This window comes from Hippichthys cyanospilos, chromosome 15, assembly GCF_059441005.1.
Source record: "Hippichthys cyanospilos isolate Australia breed blue-spotted pipefish chromosome 15, RoL_Hcya_1.0, whole genome shotgun sequence".
NCBI classification, from domain to species: domain Eukaryota; kingdom Metazoa; phylum Chordata; class Actinopteri; order Syngnathiformes; family Syngnathidae; genus Hippichthys; species Hippichthys cyanospilos.
In genome coordinates this window covers 19,005,579-19,028,768 of record NC_142383.1, presented here as the reverse complement: position 1 = coordinate 19,028,768, position 23,190 = coordinate 19,005,579, and the positions used below count along the sequence as shown (strand labels likewise).

The 23,190-nt window shown below is 46.1% G+C and overlaps 2 protein-coding genes across 2 annotated transcripts; both read left to right on the top strand.

Annotated features, from left to right (window-relative positions):
* The first annotated feature begins 475 nt into the window (after nt 1–475).
* Nucleotides 476–9,882, top strand: pitpnb (phosphatidylinositol transfer protein, beta). Its single transcript, XM_088435669.1, has 11 exons — nt 476–524; nt 2,523–2,553; nt 2,841–2,986; nt 3,068–3,159; nt 4,301–4,308; nt 4,940–5,014; nt 5,093–5,176; nt 5,768–5,845; nt 6,057–6,161; nt 6,249–6,371; nt 7,439–9,882. The coding sequence occupies exons 1-11, from the start codon at nt 505–507 to the stop codon at nt 7,487–7,489; spliced, it is 813 nt and encodes a 270-aa protein (XP_088291795.1). The 5' UTR covers nt 476–504; the 3' UTR covers nt 7,490–9,882.
* Nucleotides 9,883–10,775: 893 nt separating this feature from the next.
* Nucleotides 10,776–22,522, top strand: naa25 (N-alpha-acetyltransferase 25, NatB auxiliary subunit). The gene is made up of 23 exons (XM_088434786.1): nt 10,776–10,872; nt 13,311–13,396; nt 13,699–13,837; nt 13,903–14,021; nt 14,459–14,533; nt 14,961–15,068; nt 15,371–15,449; nt 15,520–15,631; nt 15,891–15,980; nt 16,095–16,267; nt 16,421–16,533; nt 16,601–16,808; nt 17,395–17,484; nt 17,566–17,846; nt 17,959–18,110; nt 18,249–18,374; nt 18,896–19,139; nt 19,358–19,481; nt 19,625–19,690; nt 19,765–19,862; nt 19,939–20,049; nt 20,253–20,393; nt 20,973–22,522. The coding sequence occupies exons 1-23, from the start codon at nt 10,815–10,817 to the stop codon at nt 21,093–21,095; spliced, it is 2,916 nt and encodes a 971-aa protein (XP_088290912.1). The 5' UTR covers nt 10,776–10,814; the 3' UTR covers nt 21,096–22,522.
* Nucleotides 22,523–23,190: the final 668 nt, after the last annotated feature.

Here is a 23,190-nt window from a genome sequence, read left to right as displayed (position 1 = left end):
TTAATAAATGTAAAAAGTTTCTTTTTGTTCTGTTTTACAAAGCAACTGAAGTCGATGACGATTCTTTTGTGGATTTGTATATTGAAGCAGAAAATCTCAAATTGATTCTGAACTAAACAGAATTATAGACCCAAAAAACGGAATCAATCATGAGAATCAAATTCTGCAAGTAACTGTTTCAGTGCCCTATTGGACTATTCAGGATTCACACATTTGTCTCACCTGTACACTGGAACGATGACTAAATTTGATTGTCCATGCTTCGAAATACTGAATCATGCGCAGTAACCACTGAGATTTACCGTGATTTTTGCACTGGAGTGAGAAGCCGCGTGTCCGCGGTTCGGCACCCACAGGCTAATGATTGATTGTTGTGGTTAAACTCGGGAAGGATTTATCGATTGGCTCAGCCAATCGCGTGTTTTCCGGAGGGCGTGGCCAACTTGTTTGACTGAGTTTTCCCAGTTCGCCTTCCACTGCGCAGGCGCAGACCGGTGGACGAAGATGGTGCTCATCAAGGAATAGTGAGTCTGACGTGTTGGGTTTCTTTTTGCCTCCCCACATAGTTTTGGCATTTGCATCTTTTTACAGTCCGTAATTAAAAACCGTAATGCGGCACGTCGTGATCCGCAACCTTTCTCAGGCCGTAACTCCCTCCCGCGCCAAAGACCTGTTAGGAGCCGGCTGGATAACGGACGTGGTTAACGGGATGCCGGTCTTTTAAGGCGTTGCTAGTCAAAAGCTATTGCTAGCTGCTTGGGTGGGCAACTAGCATCAGATTCAATATGAGTCATGGAATATATCAAAAAACCTTACACTCGTCGTTGGCTTCGGCCCGTTTATTATCGTATCGTAGACGTGCTAACCGTATTAGCTTCGGCTAACCGGTTAGCATCTCGTTATAGCCCCGAAGTGCCGTATGGTAGGCTGTTGAGGGACAGATTAAGGCTCCGTCGGATTTAGCCGCGAATGCTAGCAGGCTAGGCTAGCACTTTCGGTAGCGGTCTGCTAGCATTGGAACACTTCCCTAGCCCCCCCCCTCAACGGTGACATTTCACAATAGCGGACCGTCTTGTTCACACTTTTAAATCGTACTGCTGACAAGTTTTCACGACTTTTGTGGAACGGCGAGGAGAAAACCTGGCTGCCACATTGTCGTCACTCGCATGGCAATTAGCTCCATTTTCCATTGGGCGATTAAATGGCAACTGTTAGCATGGCTAATCTGTTAAGCAACAGGGCGATTTACATTTAATGAATCGCGCTGGCACGACATGGAGATCGCCGGCTAATCAATTAAGCAAATATGTCACGACAAGATTGGAGCGGTTCCAAGTAAATGAAAGTATGCCTGTCACCCGAGGGTTCAAACAAAGAGAAAATCACTTCTTTTTTTTTTTTTAACTGACCCAGTACAGTTTTGTAAGTGGTTTTATTGAGCCCGCTAAAGACTCAAGTCACCACTGAGATTTGTTCTGCGAAGTAATAAAGATAACAATCCTGTGAATGCATCTGTAGGCTTGTAAATACAACCAGCCAAACAACACAAGGGGGAATAAGGTCCTTCTATTACTACACAATTACAAATCAACAATCGTTTGTCATGTTTATATCGTGTAATGCACAGGTGTTAAACTCAAGGCCCGGGGGTCAAATCCGACCTGCCACATCATTTAAGTGGCCGGAAAAAAAAGACCTAGTCTCATGTCAATAATGTATTTTTTATGAGAAAGTCCATTTTATGAGGATGATATTGTCTCACGATCCGAAAATAATGCATAATTTGATGAGATTCAACTTTTTCAGACAAGAAAAGGGATCATTCCACGCCAAATCACCCTTCAAAATTTAAAAGATTTTCAAACCAAGTTGATTTAGGGTTTTGTTAAATAGTTATGGTATAACACTTCATCTAACATTTCAGCTTTTTCCAATCGGTGTAAAGGGTTGAATTTGGACATTTTTGGCAACAAATGGTGTGACTGCCTCCCTTTGCACCCTTAAACGTATAAATGGTTTAGAACACAGGTGTCAAACTCAAGTTCAACTGGCAACTGTTCAACAATATACTGATTTTATATCAGCTCAATGTAAATTTCGTAACTTATGCAAAAAGATGCACATTTTTGAATTGTCAATTTTTAAAATGACTAATTAGATTCATTGCGCAAGCCTAGTATATGACCATGCTTCATTCATCATTACACATGCGGTACCCCAAATGACAGATTAACGATGTTTACATGCAGCTACATCCATGAGGTATTTTGCTGTCCTGCTTGTACGCAATGTTTGAGTGGCATAACATTGAAATATTGTCTGTACAAAATAAAATGTGACATCTGTGACTTATAAAGCTCCCGACATCTCACAGTTGCACATGTTTCATGCTGTTTCATACATAATTGTTGGATACGGGTCGTAATTCCGTGGAAGTCACTTGGTGCTTTTTCTGTGTCATTTGTTTAGGAGGACGTTAGCCTTTTAACATTAACATCTCTCTTTTTGTTCTGTGCCCACAGTCGTGTGGTGTTGCCAATTTCTGTTGAAGAGGTGAGTATCCTCGCATGGAAAAGTTCATCTAGTATAATCTGGCCTCTAAGGTTGATATTTTCTATGGTCCCTCTTATGATCGCACACGCAATAACGCCCTCAAGACAAATCAAGTGCAGCACTGTTGCCCAACAGGCTCTTTTTACCACACGGCGACCCGAGATTCATTTTTAGACGGCTAGATGCCATTTAAGAAAAAAAATATGATTAAAGAAAAAAAAGGGCAAAGTCAAAACTGTAAAAAAGCATTTTGGGGGGGAAATTAAGGCCACGCGTTCTGCCGACAGTACCAAGTGGGCCAATTGTACTCGGTGGCCGAGGCCAGCAAGAATGAGACGGGCGGCGGCGAGGGCATCGAGGTGCTGAAGAACGAACCTTACGAGGAGGACGGCGAGAAGGGACAGTTCACGCACAAAATCTACCACCTCAAGAGGTCAGTCTGCCGCACTCCATCATGCGCTTGAATGCTCGCCCTTCGTCGTCTTTTCAGCACGCTCTTTTGTGACCTCTGCAGTAAAGTCCCGGGATACGTCAGGATGCTGGCCCCGGAGTCGGCGTTTGTTTTTCACGAAAAGGCCTGGAACGCGTACCCGTATTGTCGCACCGGTAAGTCCGCAGCCACGTTACAATGTGGTGATTGCATTGACGCCAGAATCTAGTTGACTGTCATATTTTTGTTCGTAATTCATTTTCCTCCCCAAATACATACATCCCAATTTCGCATTCTTCCCTAAAATGGCAAGTTTATTTCTTCTAATTTTTAGTTCCCGATCATAAAGTGGTCACGCGAGTCGCCTTGCAAATGCCGATACGTTGAAATAAGGTCTGGTATCAGCCCGATACCAATACCGTGGTATCGTTACTTGCCCATCCCGACTTTTGACATTCCTAATCGTTAAGGTAGGACTTTATTGTTCCTACAGCGGAGCAATTAACTGAGTCCAGCAGGTAAACAGTATAATAAAAAACAAGTATAATCAAATAGTTACCAAAGCGTTAGAGCGTTAAATTTAAAAAAGAGAAAAGAAAGGGAACAATTAATACAGTTATTCACGTGCTAAAACAAGGTGTGCAAATTTTAGTAATCAAGGGCCATGGAAACATTGGGGGTACCAAATGAAAGATTGGATTCCGTTCTTTACCTAGAAAAGAAATATCTTGTTCCGTTCTTTAGTTGTCTCTTTTCAGTGACACCGAGCTATTTTGGACAAAAGAAGAAAAGGAACTTTTTTGTGGAAAGATGTAGTCCCCGCACAGCAGTGGCTTTGACACAAACATGTATTTTGTTCAGTAGCATCTGAATGATTCCAACAGCCCCTCCCTTCGATAAAACAAACAAAAACAGTGAAAATGTTGTCTGTTGTCATGCAGTTATATACATACGCAAACTGTTGTTTAGTTCTCCAAAACGAGAACAAAACAACAGTTTGCGTATGTATGTAACTGCATGACAGCAGTCCTCCATTGGCATAATATTAAGGGGAGCGCTGGCCGCAAGTGTCATCTATCCTTTCATTAAAAAAAAAACAAACCACAATTTAGGTGATAGGAATTAGTGCTTAGGTGGCGCACTGCTAGCGGAGATCTGGGCCCAACTATGTCCCCGTGCCTCTCCCGCACTCCTCAAGGGTTTTTGAACAAGTAGTTTGGAATGAAAATGTGATCTGAAATGAAATGCGGGGACATTGGAAAGTGATTGCCACTAACGTCTCTTTGTTTTTCTTTCCTCTCCGCCACCCCGCCGCAGTCGTGACGGTGAGTCTCTTCTTTCTTTTTAGCGGCACGTGTTTGCGTTGGCGCCATCTGCCTTCCGGCCGCGTCATTTCCCCGCGGCGCTTCCGAGCAGCAGCTCAGCTTCTTAATGCTATATTGGATTTAGCCATAAGTCCCGGGCTCCATTCATGGTGCGCTCGCTAAGTCACTTGGCTGAGATCAGCTGCAACTCTGATAACGTCAACGTAATACTTAGCAGATCATGTCTTCCTCTTAATAGAATATTCTGTTAAGACTCATGAGTCATTTCATGCTAAATCGCCTGATTTTGATGAAACTTTGTGTACATGTTTATAGTGATTGTGCAGCACTAAAATAAAATTAAAAAAAAAGGTCAATCCGAGCATGGGTTTGAGCGCTACGGCTCTCGATTTTGGACATTTTAAGTATAATTGGAAAAGGCGTCATTTGGAGCAAAGAAGTATGTGTCTTAAAGAAGCTAGTACCTGATCAAGTTATGCCATATTCAATGTGCGAGATGATATTATCCTCATAAAATGGAAGAAAAAATGCCATATTGTCATGAGATGAGGTCATTTTATTTGAACTCACTTGGGTGAGGTCATCTTCATTTTTCAACTAACGCATGCGCGCGCTTCTCCCGCCCCGGCAGAACGAATACATGAAAGACGACTTCGAGATCAAGATCGAGACGTGGCACAAGCCCGACATGGGGACGGTGGAAAACGTGAGTAAGCTCCAGTCGGATGCGCCCCGGCAGGACGTTTCCTCGCTGACGCCGATGGCGCCCGGCCTCGCTCCTCAGGTGCACGACCTTGACGAGCAGACGTGGAGAAGCGTGGAGGTGGTGCCCATTGACATCGCAAACAAAGAGGAAGTGGCGCCCGGGGTGAGTTGGCGTACCGGCACTCATGCTGATGTCACCAAAGGCGAGCTCGTTTTTTTTTTTTCCCCCTTTAGCCTTTGTTTTCATAATTATTCATCATTTTTTTCCTACGTCATGAAGCATAAAAAGGAGGCGTCAGGGCGCTTTCAGCTGCACTTAGTCACATGAGCCCCTGTACAGTAATGACTTAATTGGATCAGCGCCGAGGTGCTGCTTAAGCCGCACGTCCATCTGCTGCGGGCGCTGACCTGCCGGATTAAAACAGCACCGCGCAGCAACAACAACAAAACTCCCTTTTAGCTTCTTTGCAGTTGTTGTGACACACCTCCCAAAATAGATTTCAGGACGTTTCTCCGTTCTCATGAAATCAACGTCAATCGTTTGAAAACTTAATCCACCATTTTCATGTATAACTTGTACAGGAAAAAAATTTACTCAAAGAGCAAATGATTCTGATTGCATTATTAAAGATGACTACTAATTGAAAAAATTAAATGTAGCTTCATACACATAAAGATGTCTGTGTAATTGTTGTATACATAATACCGAGTTGATTTAAAAAAAAAACTGACATCTTTTCTACTTTTATTTCAGGACTATAAAGCAGAAGAAGATCCTGCCCTCTTCCGCTCTGTCAAAACCGGAAGAGGCCCCCTCGGCCCAGAGTGGAAGGTAGGCGACGCGCGCATCTGTGACCATGGGGGATGTAGGCGCGAGTCTGCAAGCGATTCGCAAACAACTCCAATAGAAAACATCCGTGTCTAATAATCTATCGACATACTTATTGCAAAAAAACAACCTATATACAGTTATTCGAACAGTGAACCTCCTCCTCGTTGCTGTATTTGTTTAGAAATTTCATCTTTCTTTTTTTTTTGTGCAGAATGAGCTGAAGACGGATTGTCCGTACATGTGCGCGTACAAGCTGGTCTCTGTCAAATTCCGGTGGTGGGGCTTTCAAACCAGGGTGGAGAACTTCATTCACAGGGTAAACGCCATGTCCCGGCTTCCTTTCATCTTCAAAGCATCATGCCATGTATGTGCGATTTCATTGCGGCTGCTTTTGTGTCGGCAGCAAGAAAAGCGCATCTTCACCAATTTCCACCGCCAACTCTTCTGCTGGGTGGACAAGTGGGTGGGGCTGACCATGGAGGACATCAGGCGCATGGAGGAGGAGACCCAAAGGGAGCTGGAGGAGGTAAAGCCCTTGCCCCCGGCCCTTTCCGCTCCAAAGCCGAAGAGCGCTTTTTCACCTAATGATGTCACATTAGATGCGTCAGAAGGGCGATGTGCGAGGCACCTCGGCGACAGAAGAGTAGACGCCCTCGCAGTAGTCAGACTCTAGTGGCAGGCCGAGTAAGTGCCGCATGGAGATGAGCCGCCCGCCGCCTGCACGGAGAGCCCTTTGCTCTTTTGTCTGTCCCTTCGTTGATCTGGCTTAAGAACTCACCTGCGCCATCTTCATCATCATTGTCTTTCTGTCACCTCCTCGCTGGCATCGCTGTGCACGTATGACGACACTCTTAACTGGGGGGGGGGGGCTAACAACAGCTCGGATTAGCTGATGTTGTTACTTTCATTATTCCCGTTCGAAGAAGCGAGCAGACTGAACCACCGCTCGAGTCCATCCATGTTCACACAGCAATATTAGTAAAGCCGAGAGTATCGTGTAAAACTAATGAGGTCTGGATCCATTAGAGAACACGGAAAGGTGTTCCATTTGACTGTTATTGATTGCGGTCTTTTCCCATTCACAAGCGATAGTAAACTGCGCGACTTTGGGTATTTATTTGGGTATTGCGAGCTGCGTCGCAAAGGAAAGGAAAAATAACTGCTTTGAACGCATTCGCTACACTGCTGAGGCGTTCACTGACTGCTCACAATGTGGGAAATGTGCAAGAAATATAACTTACGGATATGAACCGTTTACAAAAGACGAGATTGATTCTGTTTTGCTATAGTCTGGACATTGTTGACAAGTGTTGGTGCGTCTTATACAGGCTATCGTAGAAAATACCAGAACCTGCCCCCAAAATGAAGGGAATTTAGGGAATTATGGTAACTCCCAGCGTTTGTCTGCCAAAATCCAGATGGATCGTGTATCCTTGCCGTGGTCTTCTGTTGTCATTTGCCACTCATTCCTTTTCTTTCATTGCTTTCTCTTCCAGCACCTCGCCGCCCGCCGCTTTCTACTTCGCAGCGTCTCGTCTCGCCCCGTCCCGCCGGGCGCATTTTAATCCGGCTTTTTCTTTTGCCCTTACTCAGCTTCGTAAGACCGGTCCGATTCGAGGCACCAGTGCTGCTCACGAGCAATGAGCCAAACCACCCCGACCCCGTCTTGATGATGTCATCGGAGACACGCCCACCACCACCACCGCCGCCACCGGGAAGACGTGGCCCTGGTTCCCTGGTTCCCTGCTGCTGTACAGACCCCTCCCCACTCTGCTCCAGCAACAAAACAACAACCTGGTTTTGCAAACACACATAAATATATATATATATATATATTATATATACATACACAAAGACAAAAAAAAAACCTCTTTGCACAGACATAATTTGCCTGAAATGTAAATGATAGTTTGGTGATTCCAACGGGCAGGCTTTGTTTTTACTCTTGCGTGGAGCCTTTTAAATTGACCATTAGGAGACGAATGTGCTTTTTTAGACGTAAAGTCCTCACCAAAAGCAGGCCGCGTCGGACCATTTTTATTGGCGTTATTCTCCGTGTTTGTCTATCTCGCCGCAGTATTTGTCGAAAGGGAGCCCCGCCCGCTCGCACGCCTGCGTTGAAAACGGGTCGTTACTGAGGCGGGCGGGCGCTCTCCTCAATTAGCTTTACCCTGAGACGGCCGCCACCGCCTGTGTGAAAGGTTTTTCTTAGCGCCCGTGTCCAAGGACCGTTTGGGGGCGCGGTGTCGGGGCTTTTCTTCCGTCATTTCGGACACGTTGAAGTCGTGCTTGTGCGAGGCGCGTTCCGCTCCGCTTGGGCTCATTCTGGACCTTCAGGTCTAAAAAATGAACCTTCTTGGACCTTCAGTCCATAATGTTTTGATGAGTGTGCGAATGTATTATTCTTGCGCTACTTGGCATGCTGGGAAGTGCTGTGTGATTACTATAATGTCACTGAAGCTAGCACACGGCCACTCGGAGTAATAAATAAAATTCTGTATCGCGCGTCGACCACGAATCATCAGTCTTTCGCTGACCCATAGAATCTTGTGTTGTAGTCATTTTGGACCTGGCTGTTCTTCCCCTCTACGAAATGTAATATCAACAACGGCCAGAGGCGGCGCCAAAAAACTAAGATCATGCCAAACAAAGCACAGATGGATGGACTGCTAAAGGATAAGCTAAATCAGTTCTAAAAATATCAACATTTCATGTGCGGGCGGACCTCGCGGCCCGGTACCAGTTGATCCACGGGCCGGTACCGGTGCTCGGGGACCTCCGCTCTAAAGGCATCGTTACAAACCAGAATTTCAAACGTTACAAGACCCTCGTAGAAACACTCGGATCCCTTTGACGTACGTAAACTTGTCAGTCGGTTTGTCGCGATAGCACGATCGATAAGACTCGGCACAGCATCTAGAAGAAGTCCACGGGTGCCATCGGAACGGTCTCGCACCAGCACGTCCTCGAAAGACTTGAGCTGAAGCTCGTGCCTAGATGTGGACGCCGGCCGCGGGCTTTGCACGCGGAAGACTCTGGAGCTTGCGGCGTTTGTCATAAGTGTACTTTTGGGGCCGCTAGCGTTCTCGTGTGTGCTTTTATACTGTACCGTTAACCAACAGCCGCAGTCTGCTTTCATGGTCGCCGCCCGCTAATGGTATGTGTCGCTCCGACCGCCACATCCGTCGTCTCCGCCGTCAGGTTCATCAACTAGGCATTCACAGTGGAGTAAGTTGTTTTACTTGAATATCAAGGATATGGGATGAATACTCCAAACGGGGTTCATGCCATGGCTGCGTTGACTCTTTCAGTGCCAAGCGAAATCCGAAAAGGCGACCTGTTTGGCGTTTTCAAAGCCGACAGAATATTATGTGCCGTTTATGGAGACGTGGGCGCTATCGTGAAAAATTGATTTGCGTTCCTCACGTAGAATTACAAGTATGTCATGTATGCGGTCACAGTTATCACTGCAGTGCTCAATCGGCTTCATATTAGATAAGCATCGGTCAAGGGCGTCAGCTACCCTCCATAAAAAAAATTGTATTTACTATTTTATTACTATTTTTAAAGACAAGTCCATGGCACTGAAAGAGTTTTAACAAAACGCTGTTTTTTTTTTTTTTTTTTTTTTCTCCTTTCAACCTGTCAACCTCACACGGCAACACGGCGGACGACGTTGGCATTCTTCTCAGTCGCTTCCCTCTCGTTTGTCTGTTTTGTTTTGGTTTCTGTGCATTTGCTAAAGGGAAATCCTTGCCAGCCGGGGTTTGACTGTCGAGGAGAGGACCAGACGCATAGGCAAGCATGTGTGTGTTTTTTAAGCACTGGCAAAAAAACAAAACCTTTTGTGTCAAGTTTGGTTTTTTTTCGTTGATGGAAGGACTGGTCGCAAAGGCAACATTCAGGGGTATATGTAGTGAATGTATAATTATTAGTTCCATTTTTTTCTCAATTTATTTTTCACAGTTGGCAAGCTGTGACTGAAGGTCTAGACAACGGAACACAACATAATATCTAATAAATTTCAACAATTGAGAGTCTGCGTGCTTGTTTTTATTCTGTTTTTATGACTCGCATGCTCAATCAATTGCGTGATATGGCAAGTTCAGTAAAAATCAGTCAAAAAAAAAGCATTAAGGCTGCATGAACTCATTTCGACTAAACATACAGTTTTGTGTATTTAAAACTGCAGTTTGGCATTTTACAAGTGCTCAGCCCAATGCTAACAAACTGCAAACTGTCATAAGCTAATGACTAGTAGTGGTGTGGAAAAGCACATTGGAATACAAAGAATGGCGCAATACCTATAGACTGACAAACAAAACTCACTTGCCTGCATTTGTTATCCTCTGCAATAAGCAAATAATATCGGGTCAAAATGAGTACCATGACTCCCAACGTGCGTCTTATTAGATTATACTGTCCCCAGGTGGCCAAGGCATGCACACCAGAAGAAACGGCACAATGTCCATTCGATTGAAGCAAAATTGCTATACTCGACATTATATTTAAATTAGACATATATTTTGAAATAAAGCACCTGCAAATATATAATAACACGACAAAAATGGAAAGGAAGTACATTATCACAGATGCTGATGACTAATAGTGAACTTGCTTACTGCGGAAATTGTTTTGCTCAGACTACCCAATCGCAGGATGCAAAAATAATGACGTCTTTGAGCCACGGTTGCTCAGGGCAAAAAAAGGTCAGACGAGCGAGATGTAGAGGCTGAAATTTGATTGGACAAAAAAAGTAACATCCACAAAGCACCGTGGAGGGAGTTGAGCCACGGGGAACGCATCTAAATGAACACAATACCGTCAATAACGTTTCCTGGACGAAACGTTAGAGTATAAAATGTAAACTAGAACCGATTTCAAGGGGAACTTTTTAGATGCGCGCAAGCTGCCGTAGTTTAGTGCGCATGCGCGCACACTTCCCCAGCAGCAGGTAAACTAAACCACCATGGCGGCCAGAGGCCATGTGCAAGACCCCAACGACCGGAGACTCAGACCCATTTACGGTGAGCTCCGGCCGCTGCCCTCGAACGTGCACGTCGGCTTCGTCCGAGCGCCGTGGCGCGTGGTCTTGAAACGCCGATGCGTCCAGGCCGCGGGGGGAGCTCTTTTTTTTTGCGGCCCCTCCATCGGCGACCACGGGTTGCGCTGCCCCGCTGCGCCCTATGACAGTGCACCTTCCCCGGGCTCGCCCCCGCCACCGCAGCCGGAGGTCCGCCGCGGTTCTCTGCCGGCAGTCTCGCGGTGCTGGCCGATGTGAAAATTGGGACAAAGCGGGCAAACTGTGTCGACTGCTCTGCCGGTGTGTCTCGTTGCGCCTCTCCGGTGTAAACGGGCGCTGTTTGACAGCTAGCCGCGGAGGCTAACGTGTCGGCTAGCGCGTCTTTCATTGACCCTCCGTCCTTTTTCCAACACAACTTGCTCGTTTTGTGCCGGGTTTCCGCAACCGCTTGACAGTCGGTCGCGTTTAGTCCCCCGCTGTCGGTCTCGCTTTTTGGTTTTTGTCGCTCTTACGGCAGCGGCTGAGCGACACAGTGGTTAGCTTCGGGTTAGCATTCCCCGGGACAATGCTTCATGCTAAGCCGGCTAACTAGCGTGGAACTGTCACTAGGACCTCTTCAACTTTCAGAACGTGTACTCGTGCTGTTGGGTATGACCACTAAATTTGACCCCAACAAAGATCAGCTTTCGGTTTTCCTCATTGATTTTTAAAAAGTAAGGTGCAGTGACATGACAAACAAGTCTTGCTTTTTGCCTTTTGCTGTATTTGTTATGACATTACAGTTTTTCGGCTCGTTTTTTCCCTAATATTAACTTGCATCAACTTCCACTGAAATAACAGGACTCAGTTTGACATAAAAAGTGGATACACCCCAAAGAGAAATTTCGGTCATTGTGAGCAGTAATCTGCGCGACTTTATGAAATAAACACTTTCTTAATAAACACACTTTTATACAGCCTTTTACATTGGGGATTTTGGCTCTCAAATCAGATGCAGATTGACTTTGTCATTAGAGTAAGCACAAATTGTCTTGATGTTTGACCTGCACAGTATTAAAAAGAAATACAAAGTAAATTACAGAATAAAATTATGTACACAATGTTTGAAATTGCAATGATCATAAATTAATAATAAATTGCATGAAAGAAAACTCTTCCCTGCAGCAAAATAAAAGCTTTCCTGCGACATTTAGTTCTTGGATCGAACCCTTTTGTCAGCTACAAGTCCCACAATGCATAGCAAGAAGTTTGCGTTACGGCAGTCAGGCCAAGCCACTCGATGAAGTCATTGAAAAGCTTGCAAATGTCTTAAGTTGTCCGCTAGCGCTGTCTGCTAGGTGGTTTTGGGGTCTCAACACAAACATTTCTCTTGCATCCCGTCCGCGAGTTGCCGTTGTCAAGTTGTCAATATTCCCCATTTCTAATGGTGGTAAATGAGCCCAAAATGGACTAAATTTTACAGCTGCGAGGTATACATGACGACCTCCTGCAAGCATTTGGATGGGACGGCAGGATGGCATATTGAAAGTTGACACGTTTTGACAATGCAATATTTTAGCCTCTTAGTGTTTCCCACACTATAAAACTCAAGGCTTCCTTTTCCTTCCAATGCTAACTTTTTTCTCAACACCTGTTTTTTCAAAGATTTTCTGCATTTTTTTTTAAATTTCCGTAACTGTCAACGTCAATATTGAAGCTCCCGTATTGATTCGGCGTAGTGTTTGATAATGGCCCGGCTGTTCGTTTCTGAAGGCGTCGGTTGGGGGCTTGCAATTTGATTGACGGCAGAGGTGAACGCAACGGAACCGAAGCAAACGCTAGATGCCGACAAGCGTCTGTAAAAGTTGGCTTTGTCGACGGCGAGACGCGAGTGACGTTATGTGACTCAATGGCTGTCTGCCGCAGTTAATTTTGGCAGGCAGCTGTCTCTAAGAGGCTGGACTGTCGGAGCGCACGCACACAATGTGTGTGCAAAAGATGAACTGCAATAAAGTGCTATGTGTAACATTGCAATGTCTGGGGCTTTTTTTTTTTGCATATTATAAAACGTATTATATCCAAAATATTTTCCATTTTTAATGGCAGGAAGAAAGCCCAACTTGGGCTAAAATTAACATTCCTTTGATATCACACATCAAAAACATCAAAAAGCATCAAAAAGATCAAAATTACCCCAGGGGTTAAATTGTGCAAATGTAGGCTGAAACCGTCGCTATTTCCTGAAAATAGAGCGCCTCATTATCACCCCTGAGTGTGCGTTGGTCGGGGTGCACGATGGTGGCCAAAATGCTTACAAGGATCCTAATTATTGGCAGTTATTCATCACGCGAGTATTTTAATTACAATTCTTTTCAACTGTGTCCACATTTTTCAGTGAGCCTTGAAAATAAACATTTTATCTTGGCCATACAGCAACTTGAATTGTTGTTTGTGTCCCGTCAGACTACCTTGACAATGGCAACAACAAGATGGCCATCCAGCAGGCGGACAAGCTGCTGAAGAAGCACAAAGACTTGCACTGCGCAAAGGTACACGCCGCAGCCAGTGACAAGCCGCTCTGCCTTCACAAACAAAACGCGCGCGCAGAGAATTGAAGGCTGAAATGCTTTGTAATCTTCAAGTATTCCTTTTTCAACGCTTTCCCAATATTTGCTACATTACCAAATTCACAAAAGGCGTTTGATCCAGCATCATCATTGTCATCATTTCGGTCATCCTTCCCGTCCCTCGGTTTCTCTCTCTATGGTGTATTTTGCGATTCGAGGCCTTGTTTTAAAGCCCCCCAAATATGACGACGTCACTTGTGGTTTTGGATTGCCCCCGCCCACAGGTCCTGAAGGCCATCGGCCTCCAGCGCACCGGCAAGCAAGATGAAGCCTTCTCCCTGGCCCGGGAGGTGACCTCCCTGGAGCCCACGGACGACAACTCCTTACAAGCGCTCACCATCCTCTACAGGGAGATGCATCGACGTGAGTGCGCGCAGGCGCTGGAACTGCGCGCCGCAATCGCCATAACGGGCGCGTCTGTCTTCCAGCCGAGCTGGTGACCAAACTGTACGAGGCGGCGGTGAAGAAGGTCCCGCTCAGCGAGGAGTACCACTCGCACCTCTTCATGGCGTACGCGCGCGTCGGCGAGTACAAGAAGATGCAGCAGGTAAAAAAGCGAGCGCGCACAAACGGGATTGATTCGATTCATTTGTCACTTTAAAAATGGGAAATTTTCAAATGGGCTAAATCTCATTCTGCAAAAGGGAGGCAGAATGCTGGACGGCCGGGTTACAAGAGCCCGGCTCCGGGTTGTGTCGCGCCGCCTTTATTTACGACCACATGCTATGCTAATAAAAGAGTTACTACTGTGTCGCAGTCCGGGGTATCATTCGTATATTAATCAGCCAAGTAGAGCGAATGATATAACAAGTAAGGTGTTCGCAAAAGGAACCAATTATTATGGCATCTAAAGCGACAGATTCAAATGGACTAAATCCGTTTTGCGCTGTCTTTGTGTGAAAAAGATGTCAACGGTGACCATAGATTTATATATATTTTTTTGCATACGATTTCTGCCCTGACTTCTGCTTTGGTTTTTTTCAGGCGGGAATGGCCTTGTATAAAATTGTCCCCAAGAATCCATATTACTTCTGGTCTGTTATGAGTCTGGTAATGCAGGTAATAATTCGTCGTCGTCCTCGTAATCCTCCGACCAGTGGTTGTCAAACTTTTTTTTTCAATGATGTTTCTTGTAAGAAATATTTTTCCTGCTTCAAGCAGCGGCAACAAATCAATCAATATTATATATAATTTGTTGTATTTCTGGCTCACTGGTGGAAAAATGCATCACAAATGACCCTAATGTGCATATTGATCAACCTTAAGAAAATTATGGTACGCAACATTTTGTAAGGGAGTCCTTCATGTTCCAACTACTTTGCTCCTAACTTGAAGAAAAAATGTACCCTTCCTATCTAGTTATTCAAAAGGCTCTCGTGCCCCCTGAAGTAACTCCCCCAACATTTGACAATCATTGCTTGAAACTACGCGTGCACATTTTGTTCAAAGCGGTCTTATGATTTGATGGCGTTTTGCGTCCGTTCAGGCCATCTCGGCACAGGACGAGAAACTATCCCAAACCATGTTCCTGCCCCTGGCGGAACGCATGGTGGAGAAGATGGTCAAAGAGGACAAAATTGAAGCTGAAGCAGAGGTAAGTCTTTCTGACAAGGGATGTCCCTCACGTGTATTGTCCACTGTCCTGCATGTTTTTTGTTTTCTTTTGTTGTTTCGTATAAATTGCCCCAAAGTCGGAGCATATATAGCATAAGGCACACCGGATTTTAAAGCGCTCCGTCAGCGTTTGAGAAAACTGAATGCTTTCAGGTGCGCCTTCCAGTGCCTAAAATAGGCTCATATCTTGACAAATGAAAGAAGCTCTAGTAAAACTCTGTGGGTGTCCCACAACCTTGTTTATTTGCATCATTCGGAGTTGTTGTTGTTGTGCGATTGCAGGTGCAGCTCTACTTCATGATCCTGGAGCGCTTGGGGAAATGCGAGGAGGCGCTGGAGGTCATCAAGGGGCCGCTAGGAGGTAGGTTTCCATCAAAGTCGGCCGTCTTCCTCCTCCTCCTCCTCCTCACTGAGCCACGTCACCGCCGCAGAGAAGCTGACCAGCGAGCTTCAGAGTCGAGAGAGCAAGTGCATGATGCTGTATCGGCGACTCCGACGCTGGCCCGAGTGCAACGCCCTGGCGCACAAGCTCCTGCTCAAGAAGTGAGCCCTTTCGTTTGTCCGCGCGTCTGATCTCGCCCCGACGCCGATAGCAAGAAGAAGATATTAATACATAAGAATAAAAACAACGACAAAATACACATTCAAGTACAATCAGATGTACGCATCAGAGACGCCGGTAAAACGTGTTCATGCATGCAACTTTACCGGCCGATCGCAGCTCAGCTTTTCTCTGCGACGCTTGCAAGCTGAACCGCCATTGGTTGTTACCAAACTTAGCCCCGTGTTTGAATTTTCGCAGTCCGGATGATTGGCAGTTCTACCTGGCATACTTCGACTCACTTTTTCACCTCCTGGATCAGTCGTGGAGTCCACCGGAGGACGGAGAACAGTGAGTAAAAAAAAAAAAAAAAAAAGAAGACCTTACATTTTCCGTCAAATTGTAATGAGCAAAAAAAACAAAAACTACTGCGTAGTAAAGTGGGCCCTGCCCGAATGTATGCAGCTGCTCGGAAGGCGCGGTGCACCACACGGTGGCGGAGGTTGTGAGGTTCGTGGAGGAGAGGATCGCGGGCGAGGACGGCAAAGACGCCCGCTCGCTTCGGGGGCCTTACCTGGCGCGCCTGGAGCTGATGCACCGCCTCCGCCAGCGCCGCCTTCCCCAAGAAAGCCAGCTCGGTAAAAACCTTCGAAAAGAATAAAGTTTATTATTCATTTGAATGCTACTGATATTCTTTTAACCCCCCGAATGTTGTAAAATCCGGCAAAGCCTGCATTTCATATGGAGATGGCCTCCTCCTTGATGGTTTTTTTTTTTTTTTGTGCTTGCAGGAGAGCCTTTAGAGCTGATGGTGCAGTTTTTCGTCAAGTTTGGCGACAAGCCTTGCTGCGTGACAGACCTCAACCTTTACCTCCACCTATTGGCCGCAGAGCAGCACGCGCAGGTGAGCCGCGGCCCGGGCGCCGTCCGGCTCCGCCCCCTCCGCCCCGACGTCACTTCTCCGTCTCCAGTTTGTCAAGCGGCTGAACGAGGCCACGCCCCTGGGCCAGCGCGGACCCGACGGCTCGGCCTTCCCGGACGACACCAAAGCGCTGCAGAGGCACCTGTGCGCGTGTCAGCTGAGCCGGGCGCTGGGCCTGCATCACGCCCCGGACGCGGCCGCCAAGCTGAGACTGGTCGCCGAGCTCAAGGCGCACTATCGGCACGGCCTCAAATTCGGTGAGTACAGAGTAGGAAAATTCAATTCATTCGTTGCACACGTTTGTCAGGTCATTGAACAAATTACTTTTAACAGGAAACTAAAGTTTTTTTCCTTTCTGTGTTAGTTTTTTTTTCATTAAAAGTACTGCTCAAAATATTTTTTTCTAATGAGAAAATGCTAAAAAAAATACAATAAAAACCCCGATGATTCTTGTACTTTTGGGGCTTGCATTTTCACAACCCTTGTAATTATTATGATATTAATCACGTATCCAACTCAAGGCTCGGGGGCCCGAAATCTATATCAGAGTTGTCAAACTAGTTTTTACATTGCAGTCATAGTCATAGTCAAATAAATTTTAATTGTGTTTGTCACGCACTTACCTAGTTTTGAAATCATCTTTATTCTTAATTTATGACTAAAACGGTCTTATCCGATTGTTTTGTTTTGATGCAGCTCGACTTAGTGGCTGCAATGTTTACTCATAAAACGTATACAATTTTCCCCAAAATACAAATTCAAATAGATTTTTTTTTTTTTGAATGGAACGACGCAATGCATTCGAGCCGTTGTAGAATGCTTTTCTCGCTCTCCGCGGGACAGGGAAGAACGCCCTGAAGACGGAGCTGCAGTTTTCCGACATGTATTGCCTGATGGCGGCTCACGTCTACATTGACCTGTGGACGGAAAGCGGTGGGTGCTCTCGCTCAAGTCGCCCCTCCCGCGAGCTGACGCGGCGCGAGCTGACGCGGCGCGCGCCGGGGCTCTCCTCAGGAGACGAGAGCATGGCGTGGCGCGCCCTGGGCCTCCTGCAGGAAGGTTTGTCCAACAGCCCGTCCAACGCTCAGTTCAAGCTGCTGCTGCTGCTGCTCTACTGCCGCCTGGGCGCCTTCGAGCCGGTGGTTGACCTCTACGCCAGCCTGGACGCCAAGCACGTCCAGCACGACACCATCGGCTTCCTCCTCACGCGCTACGCGCAGTCCTTGGGACAGTTTGCCGCCGCCTCGCAAGCCTGCAACTTTTCCCTCAGGTTTTTCCACTCCAATCAGAAAGATGTGAGTACCGACCGCTGTCCCGCGACTTCATTCCGACAAGTTAGGAAGCAAGTCAAATCAATTTCGAATATGATCGAGATCCATTAAAACGTGTCAATTTCTCCTGCGTCAGACCTCCGAATACATCATCCAGGCGTACAAGTACGGCGCTTTCGAGAAGATCCCCGAGTTCATCGCCCTCAGGAACAGGCTGAACCAGTCGCTGCACTTCGCCCAGGTCCGCACCGAGAGGATGCTGCTTGACTTGTTCCTCGAGGCCGATATGTGAGTGCGCGACCCCCGGCGACCCGGCGCTTCTGCTCACATTTGTGACCAACTTGTGATTTTTTTTTTTTTTTGATTTTTTTTTTTTGTGTGTGTGTGTGTCCCTTCCCGGCCCGTCCCTAAAATATTGTTTTCCAGTGTATTGAGTCTGGAGGAGAGTGTGAAGGCCATGTGTTTGTCCGCAGAGGAAGATGACATTCCCTGGGACAACATAAGGGACAACAGAGACCTCACCGTGTTCACTTGCTGGGACCCCAACGACCGGTACAAAACACACGCACACATGCACGCCGCTTGTGATGCTAGCCCCAGGCTGACGTTTTTTTCATCAGAAGCTTCATACCTGTTGCATCAATCAGCCATTTTTTCCCCTCTTAATTTGATTCTTTCAAATCTGTCCTTAAATATTAGTTCCTGTGATTAGTTCTTGTTTATCACATTTTTTTTCCACTTTTTGTTTTTTGGGTTAGGGATATTAAGTAATAAAATATGACTAAAATGAGCGATTTTTACCTTGTACGTAAGTGTTGAATGAAGTCAGAATTCTAATCTGGAAAGTTCTCAGAATGATGCCGGTAACATTATTATTTTTGGGAAAGTTCACCCAACCTTTAAAGTGGAGAATACAAGCAGAATTCTGACTTTAAAGTGAGAATTCTCAGAATGTCATGAGAATCCCAGGTCTTTAGAACACTCATCTAGAAAGTTCTCAGAACTCTGGAAAAAAAGGAACAAAAATGCAATTTTGACTGTAAACACGCAATGTCATGGTTGTCACACAACAGGAAGCTGACGGAGGAGCATCGGCGGAGTTCCCTGGAGGAAGAATGCGCATGGCTGCGGCTGCGCTCGCTCACGCTGCGCCTCCTGGCCGCCGTGGCGGCGCTGGGGCACAAAGGCTCGCCGCAGAACTCGCCGGCGGCCACCGAGAACGGCGTGGTCGACAAGACGTCCACGCTGCGCGGCCTCCTGGCGCAGCTCGGCCAGAACCTGCAGACTGCCTCGCAACTGGCTGACCGACGCACGCAGGTATGTGTCATGTGGGAAAGCTCCATACCAGCGGTATTCTAAAACGCTTGCTGTTAGGTTCAGACAACATAGAACATTTAAGAAACCAGAAGGAAGACACCTAGCTTTTTTTGGCGAGGAGAGCGGGCGGGAACCTGCACCTTCTCAGATCTCCTTCCGGTCTAACCGCACATCTCGTCCGCTCCTCACGTAACGCTCAGCACGCTTTGAACCGACAGTACCCCTTCCTGGGACCGCCCGCCACCCGCCTGGCGGCCGCTCTGTCCTGCGGCAGCTGCCAATGTCAAGCGGCGGCCCTGCAGCTGGCTCTCCACGTGCACCAACTGGACGCCGTCGGACTCGGTGAGCGGCTCCACCTTTGTCCAGCTTTTGAAAAGTTTTGGTCATTTCATTGAATGTGATTCAGATTCAAATTTCAAGAGTTATCGTCGTAGGCGTAGTAACGCATGTCTTTTTTTGGGGGGGTTCCTCCTTCCTCCTGCCAGACGAGTCGTCCGAGCTGCAAACGCAGATGTGCAACGCCTTCAAGACGCTAGCGGTTCAGCTTCAAGGTAACCGGCGTTACTCGCGACGCCGCAGTGACCACGTGGCCGTCTTCACGCTGCGCCTCTTGTGTCTCTTGCAGAAATGCTGAGCAAATGCAAAGGAGAGCTGCTGGACATGAAAGAGGGCAAATTAAAAGTCCGAGCGTCTTTATTAGAAAACCTCATCTTCTTTGTGGAGGTGTTTCTCTCTCTTCTTCTTCTCCTTCTTCCTAGCCGCCATCTTGCTCACCATCACCCGCGGCGCTTGCTTGCAGACGGTGTGTGTGGTCTTGTGGGTCGCCGGATACTGCACCAAAGTCCTGAGGCCGCTCAAGTCCAGCCTACAGAAGAAGAAGAAGAAGAAAAAAGATGCAAGCACAGCTCAGGTATCAAATTCAGCATTGTTTCTCTTATGGGCCTTCTGCTTTTTTTCTTCTTTCTGAAGTGTGCACACGCACAGCCAACAATAAGGCGCTGTCGGGCAGCCACACCAGTTAAAAGCCCCAGTCCGCATGCTGGGTGACTTTTTCTTCCTTCGTTTGTGTCTTTATTATTTTTCTCTTTTTTTTTTTTTTTTTTTTCCGCACAGCCAGCGGTGGTCTGCGGCTTCCATGAGCTGACGGTGAGCTTGCAGGACTTGCTCGCCCGGGCCCTGGAGCACATCAAGGAGCAGGAAGTCGGCATCACGGCGCTCAAACTGGCCGATTTGTCCCTGGAAGAATCCACGGAGGTCGGTCGCATCCGTGCGCACGTTGGTGGATAAGACTTTTGCCGCGCGGCGTCACTTGGCCAATCGAATCGTTTATTCCAAGCAGCTTTGTGAGCGTGCGCGGACTTGTGTCAAGGTAACGGTTAGCCACTAGCTGACATGCAGGGACAAAGAAAAAAGAAGCCTAGCGCCACCTTTTACAGCGTAGCCATTTGATGCTGTATTTCACAGATTACAAGTTGGGGTTTTCTCGTTTTCAACCCATATATTAGGGGGGGCGACTTATAACCACAAAAGACCTTTTTTTTCCACGTACCTGTTGTTCGAATAGCATTAATGGGAAATAAGTCGTCATGCCATTTACGAGGCTTAAATTAATGAATACACACCTCAAATTTGATATATTACGCATCGGTTTTAGCACTTTGGTCAAGTAAAAAATTGGGGTTCGTCTTCTAAGCGAGGTCGACTCGTGCTCGGAGGAATACGGTAATATAAACAACGATGGAGCCCGCGTGTTATCTTTACCCGGTCGGATTTTTCACCTTTTCATCTCGGCTTAGCTCCCGCTTTGCGCATGTCTTGCGTCCGTCCTTTCAGGAGGAGCGTTCCTTCACCGGGACGGCCCTGGACAAGCTGCAGAGCAGTCACCTGCGTTCGCTGCAGGAGGCGGCCGAGCTGCTCAAGAAGCGAGCGGACTCTCTGAAGAACCTGAAAATCTGAAGGTCGCCGGCACCTTTCCGCCACACTTTACACCCTTCTGCGGCTAGCGTCCGCTCCGCTCCGCTCCTTTTAGTCCAACTAGTAAATTATTGTACATAGTAGCTCCCCCCGCTCCAACACGCCGCCGTTTCCTTTGTCGCGCCTCAGAGTCCGTGGGAGGTTGGCCTAGGTCTTTGCTCCGCCCTCGTGTGCTTTGTTCATCACGCGCGTCCGAAGGGAGTCAAAACGCCTCGGCAGTCGCAGTATTACAAGATATCACATTAAGAATTTGCTTGTGACATCCTCAACTACCAGCAAAACACACACGTGACTGATGCAACTTTTTTTTCTTTTTTTTTTTAAATATCTACGCACGTTTACTTGTGTGTGTGTGAGCGCGCTTTTGTGTGGTTTGGAGACGGATGTGGGCGCCCCAATGGCACTGAGCTTTTTCAAATAAAACACGCTTTGGACCTAATTGTAAATAGCAGCAGGTTGTGAGTGCTTGTACCACATGCCAAAATATGCAAATGCAAATGGTATTTCTCTGATTTTTCTACCTACATGTAGATTTTGTCTGTAGCAATTTCAATAGTTGATGATTTCCCTTCTTTATAACCCAATAACCGCATTGATTTTTCATTTGAACTCTTGTTAGTTTTTTTTTTTTAACTCACCCAATATTCATAAGTTCTGGTGGACCCGCTTGGTTTTTATTTTCCCCTCTTCAAAACATCATCTTTTTACTCATTCAATGCCAAGGACGTATTTTCACGTTAAACGTCCCACGTTAAATCCCGGATACCGAAGTATCAAATCGATACATTAAAGCCCAAATACTTAAGTATCTGGGATTTGATATCTGGACTCTTAAAAAATGTGAGAATACATCCCTGGCATTGAACGACTTAAAATACTTTTTTTTTTTTTCATCTCGATTGTCAGTTATTTGATTATGCTATCCCTTGCATTTTTACTAGTATCCGGTACCATGGGCAGTACCCATATCTTGAAATAAAGCCAGGCACCGGCCAGACATTTATTCTTGGTATCAGTAATGCTTAATTCGAATTCTTCCTGAACAGCTGATGACTTCAATGATGCCAAATGCAGGGAGGGACTTTGGATGAAAAATCTGAGAAAGCATTTGCATATGTTGGAACGTGGTGTATACAGTATGTGTGAGAGGAAATGTGTGAGACAAGTGATCGGGTGCGCATGAGAAAAGCGTATGACAAGAGTGCATGACAAGAAGCAAAAGTTGTGTGAGAGACTGTAGGTAAGAGATGCGTGAATGTGAGAGAGGGAGGGAGAATTTGAGTGAGAAGCTAATTTGTGTGTGAGTTTATTTTTTTTTTTAAGCTGCTTCAGTAGCTGCCGGTGTTGCTGTGCCGTTTGCGTTGTCGTCCCCTCGGACCTGGAAATAAAAAAAAAGAAAGTTTACAAGACGAGCAGCTGCTGAAAGACTTTTCAACTCGGCTTATTTCTCATTTAAAAAATTGATTAGCTGTTACTCGGCCAAAACAACGACATCAACATAATGTGTTTTGGCCGAAAACCACATCATCATCATCATCGTGAGGAAGTTTGCATTTGCGTTTAGAAAAGCAAAACACCATCACGATTGACAATCTGGAGCGTGACCATCTCACCATCCCCTTTTGTTAGAAAATGAAAAAAACAAAACAAAAAACAAACACTGGAATGTCAAAGCTTTTTTTTTTTTTTAAATAAAATGCTAAATGTGAAGAATCGCCTTTAATTTCCTCAGATGTACGTTGTGATGTTTGTGATGTTTGAGTTAGTCTGCGTTTTGAAATTTGACACATTTCCTAAGGTAAAAAAACATTCCTGGAAAATTGGAAGTTTGGCGGTAAAATTCAGGTAGCACATAAATATATTTGTGCTTGAATTCAACGGTTTTTTTTAAGATACAAATGTGGTTCCAGATGGTAAGGTACGTATGTGTTGTACACAAGTTTGTTACACGAGCGGTAGGTGGCGATAGCGCCTAAATAGCTTCCTTAATGACTCGTCAATTACGTCTATTTTATTTACGTACTATTTGCGTTTATTCTGCGTTCATGCCTTTTGAAATTTGACGACTTTTAAAAGC

Coding starts and splice junctions, on each gene's coding strand:
- pitpnb (XM_088435669.1), top strand. CDS start 505: ATGGTGCTCATCAAGGAATA. Junction 2,554..2,840: donor TGCCAATTTCTGTTGAAGAG/GTGAGTATCCTC, acceptor TTCTGCCGACAG/TACCAAGTGGGCCAATTGTA. Junction 5,177..5,767: donor AAGAGGAAGTGGCGCCCGGG/GTGAGTTGGCGT, acceptor CTTTTATTTCAG/GACTATAAAGCAGAAGAAGA.
- naa25 (XM_088434786.1), top strand. CDS start 10,815: ATGGCGGCCAGAGGCCATGTGCAAGACCCCAACGACCGGAGACTCAGA. Junction 14,022..14,458: donor AGTACAAGAAGATGCAGCAG/GTAAAAAAGCGA, acceptor GGTTTTTTTCAG/GCGGGAATGGCCTTGTATAA. Junction 16,268..16,420: donor TCCCCAAGAAAGCCAGCTCG/GTAAAAACCTTC, acceptor TTGTGCTTGCAG/GAGAGCCTTTAGAGCTGATG.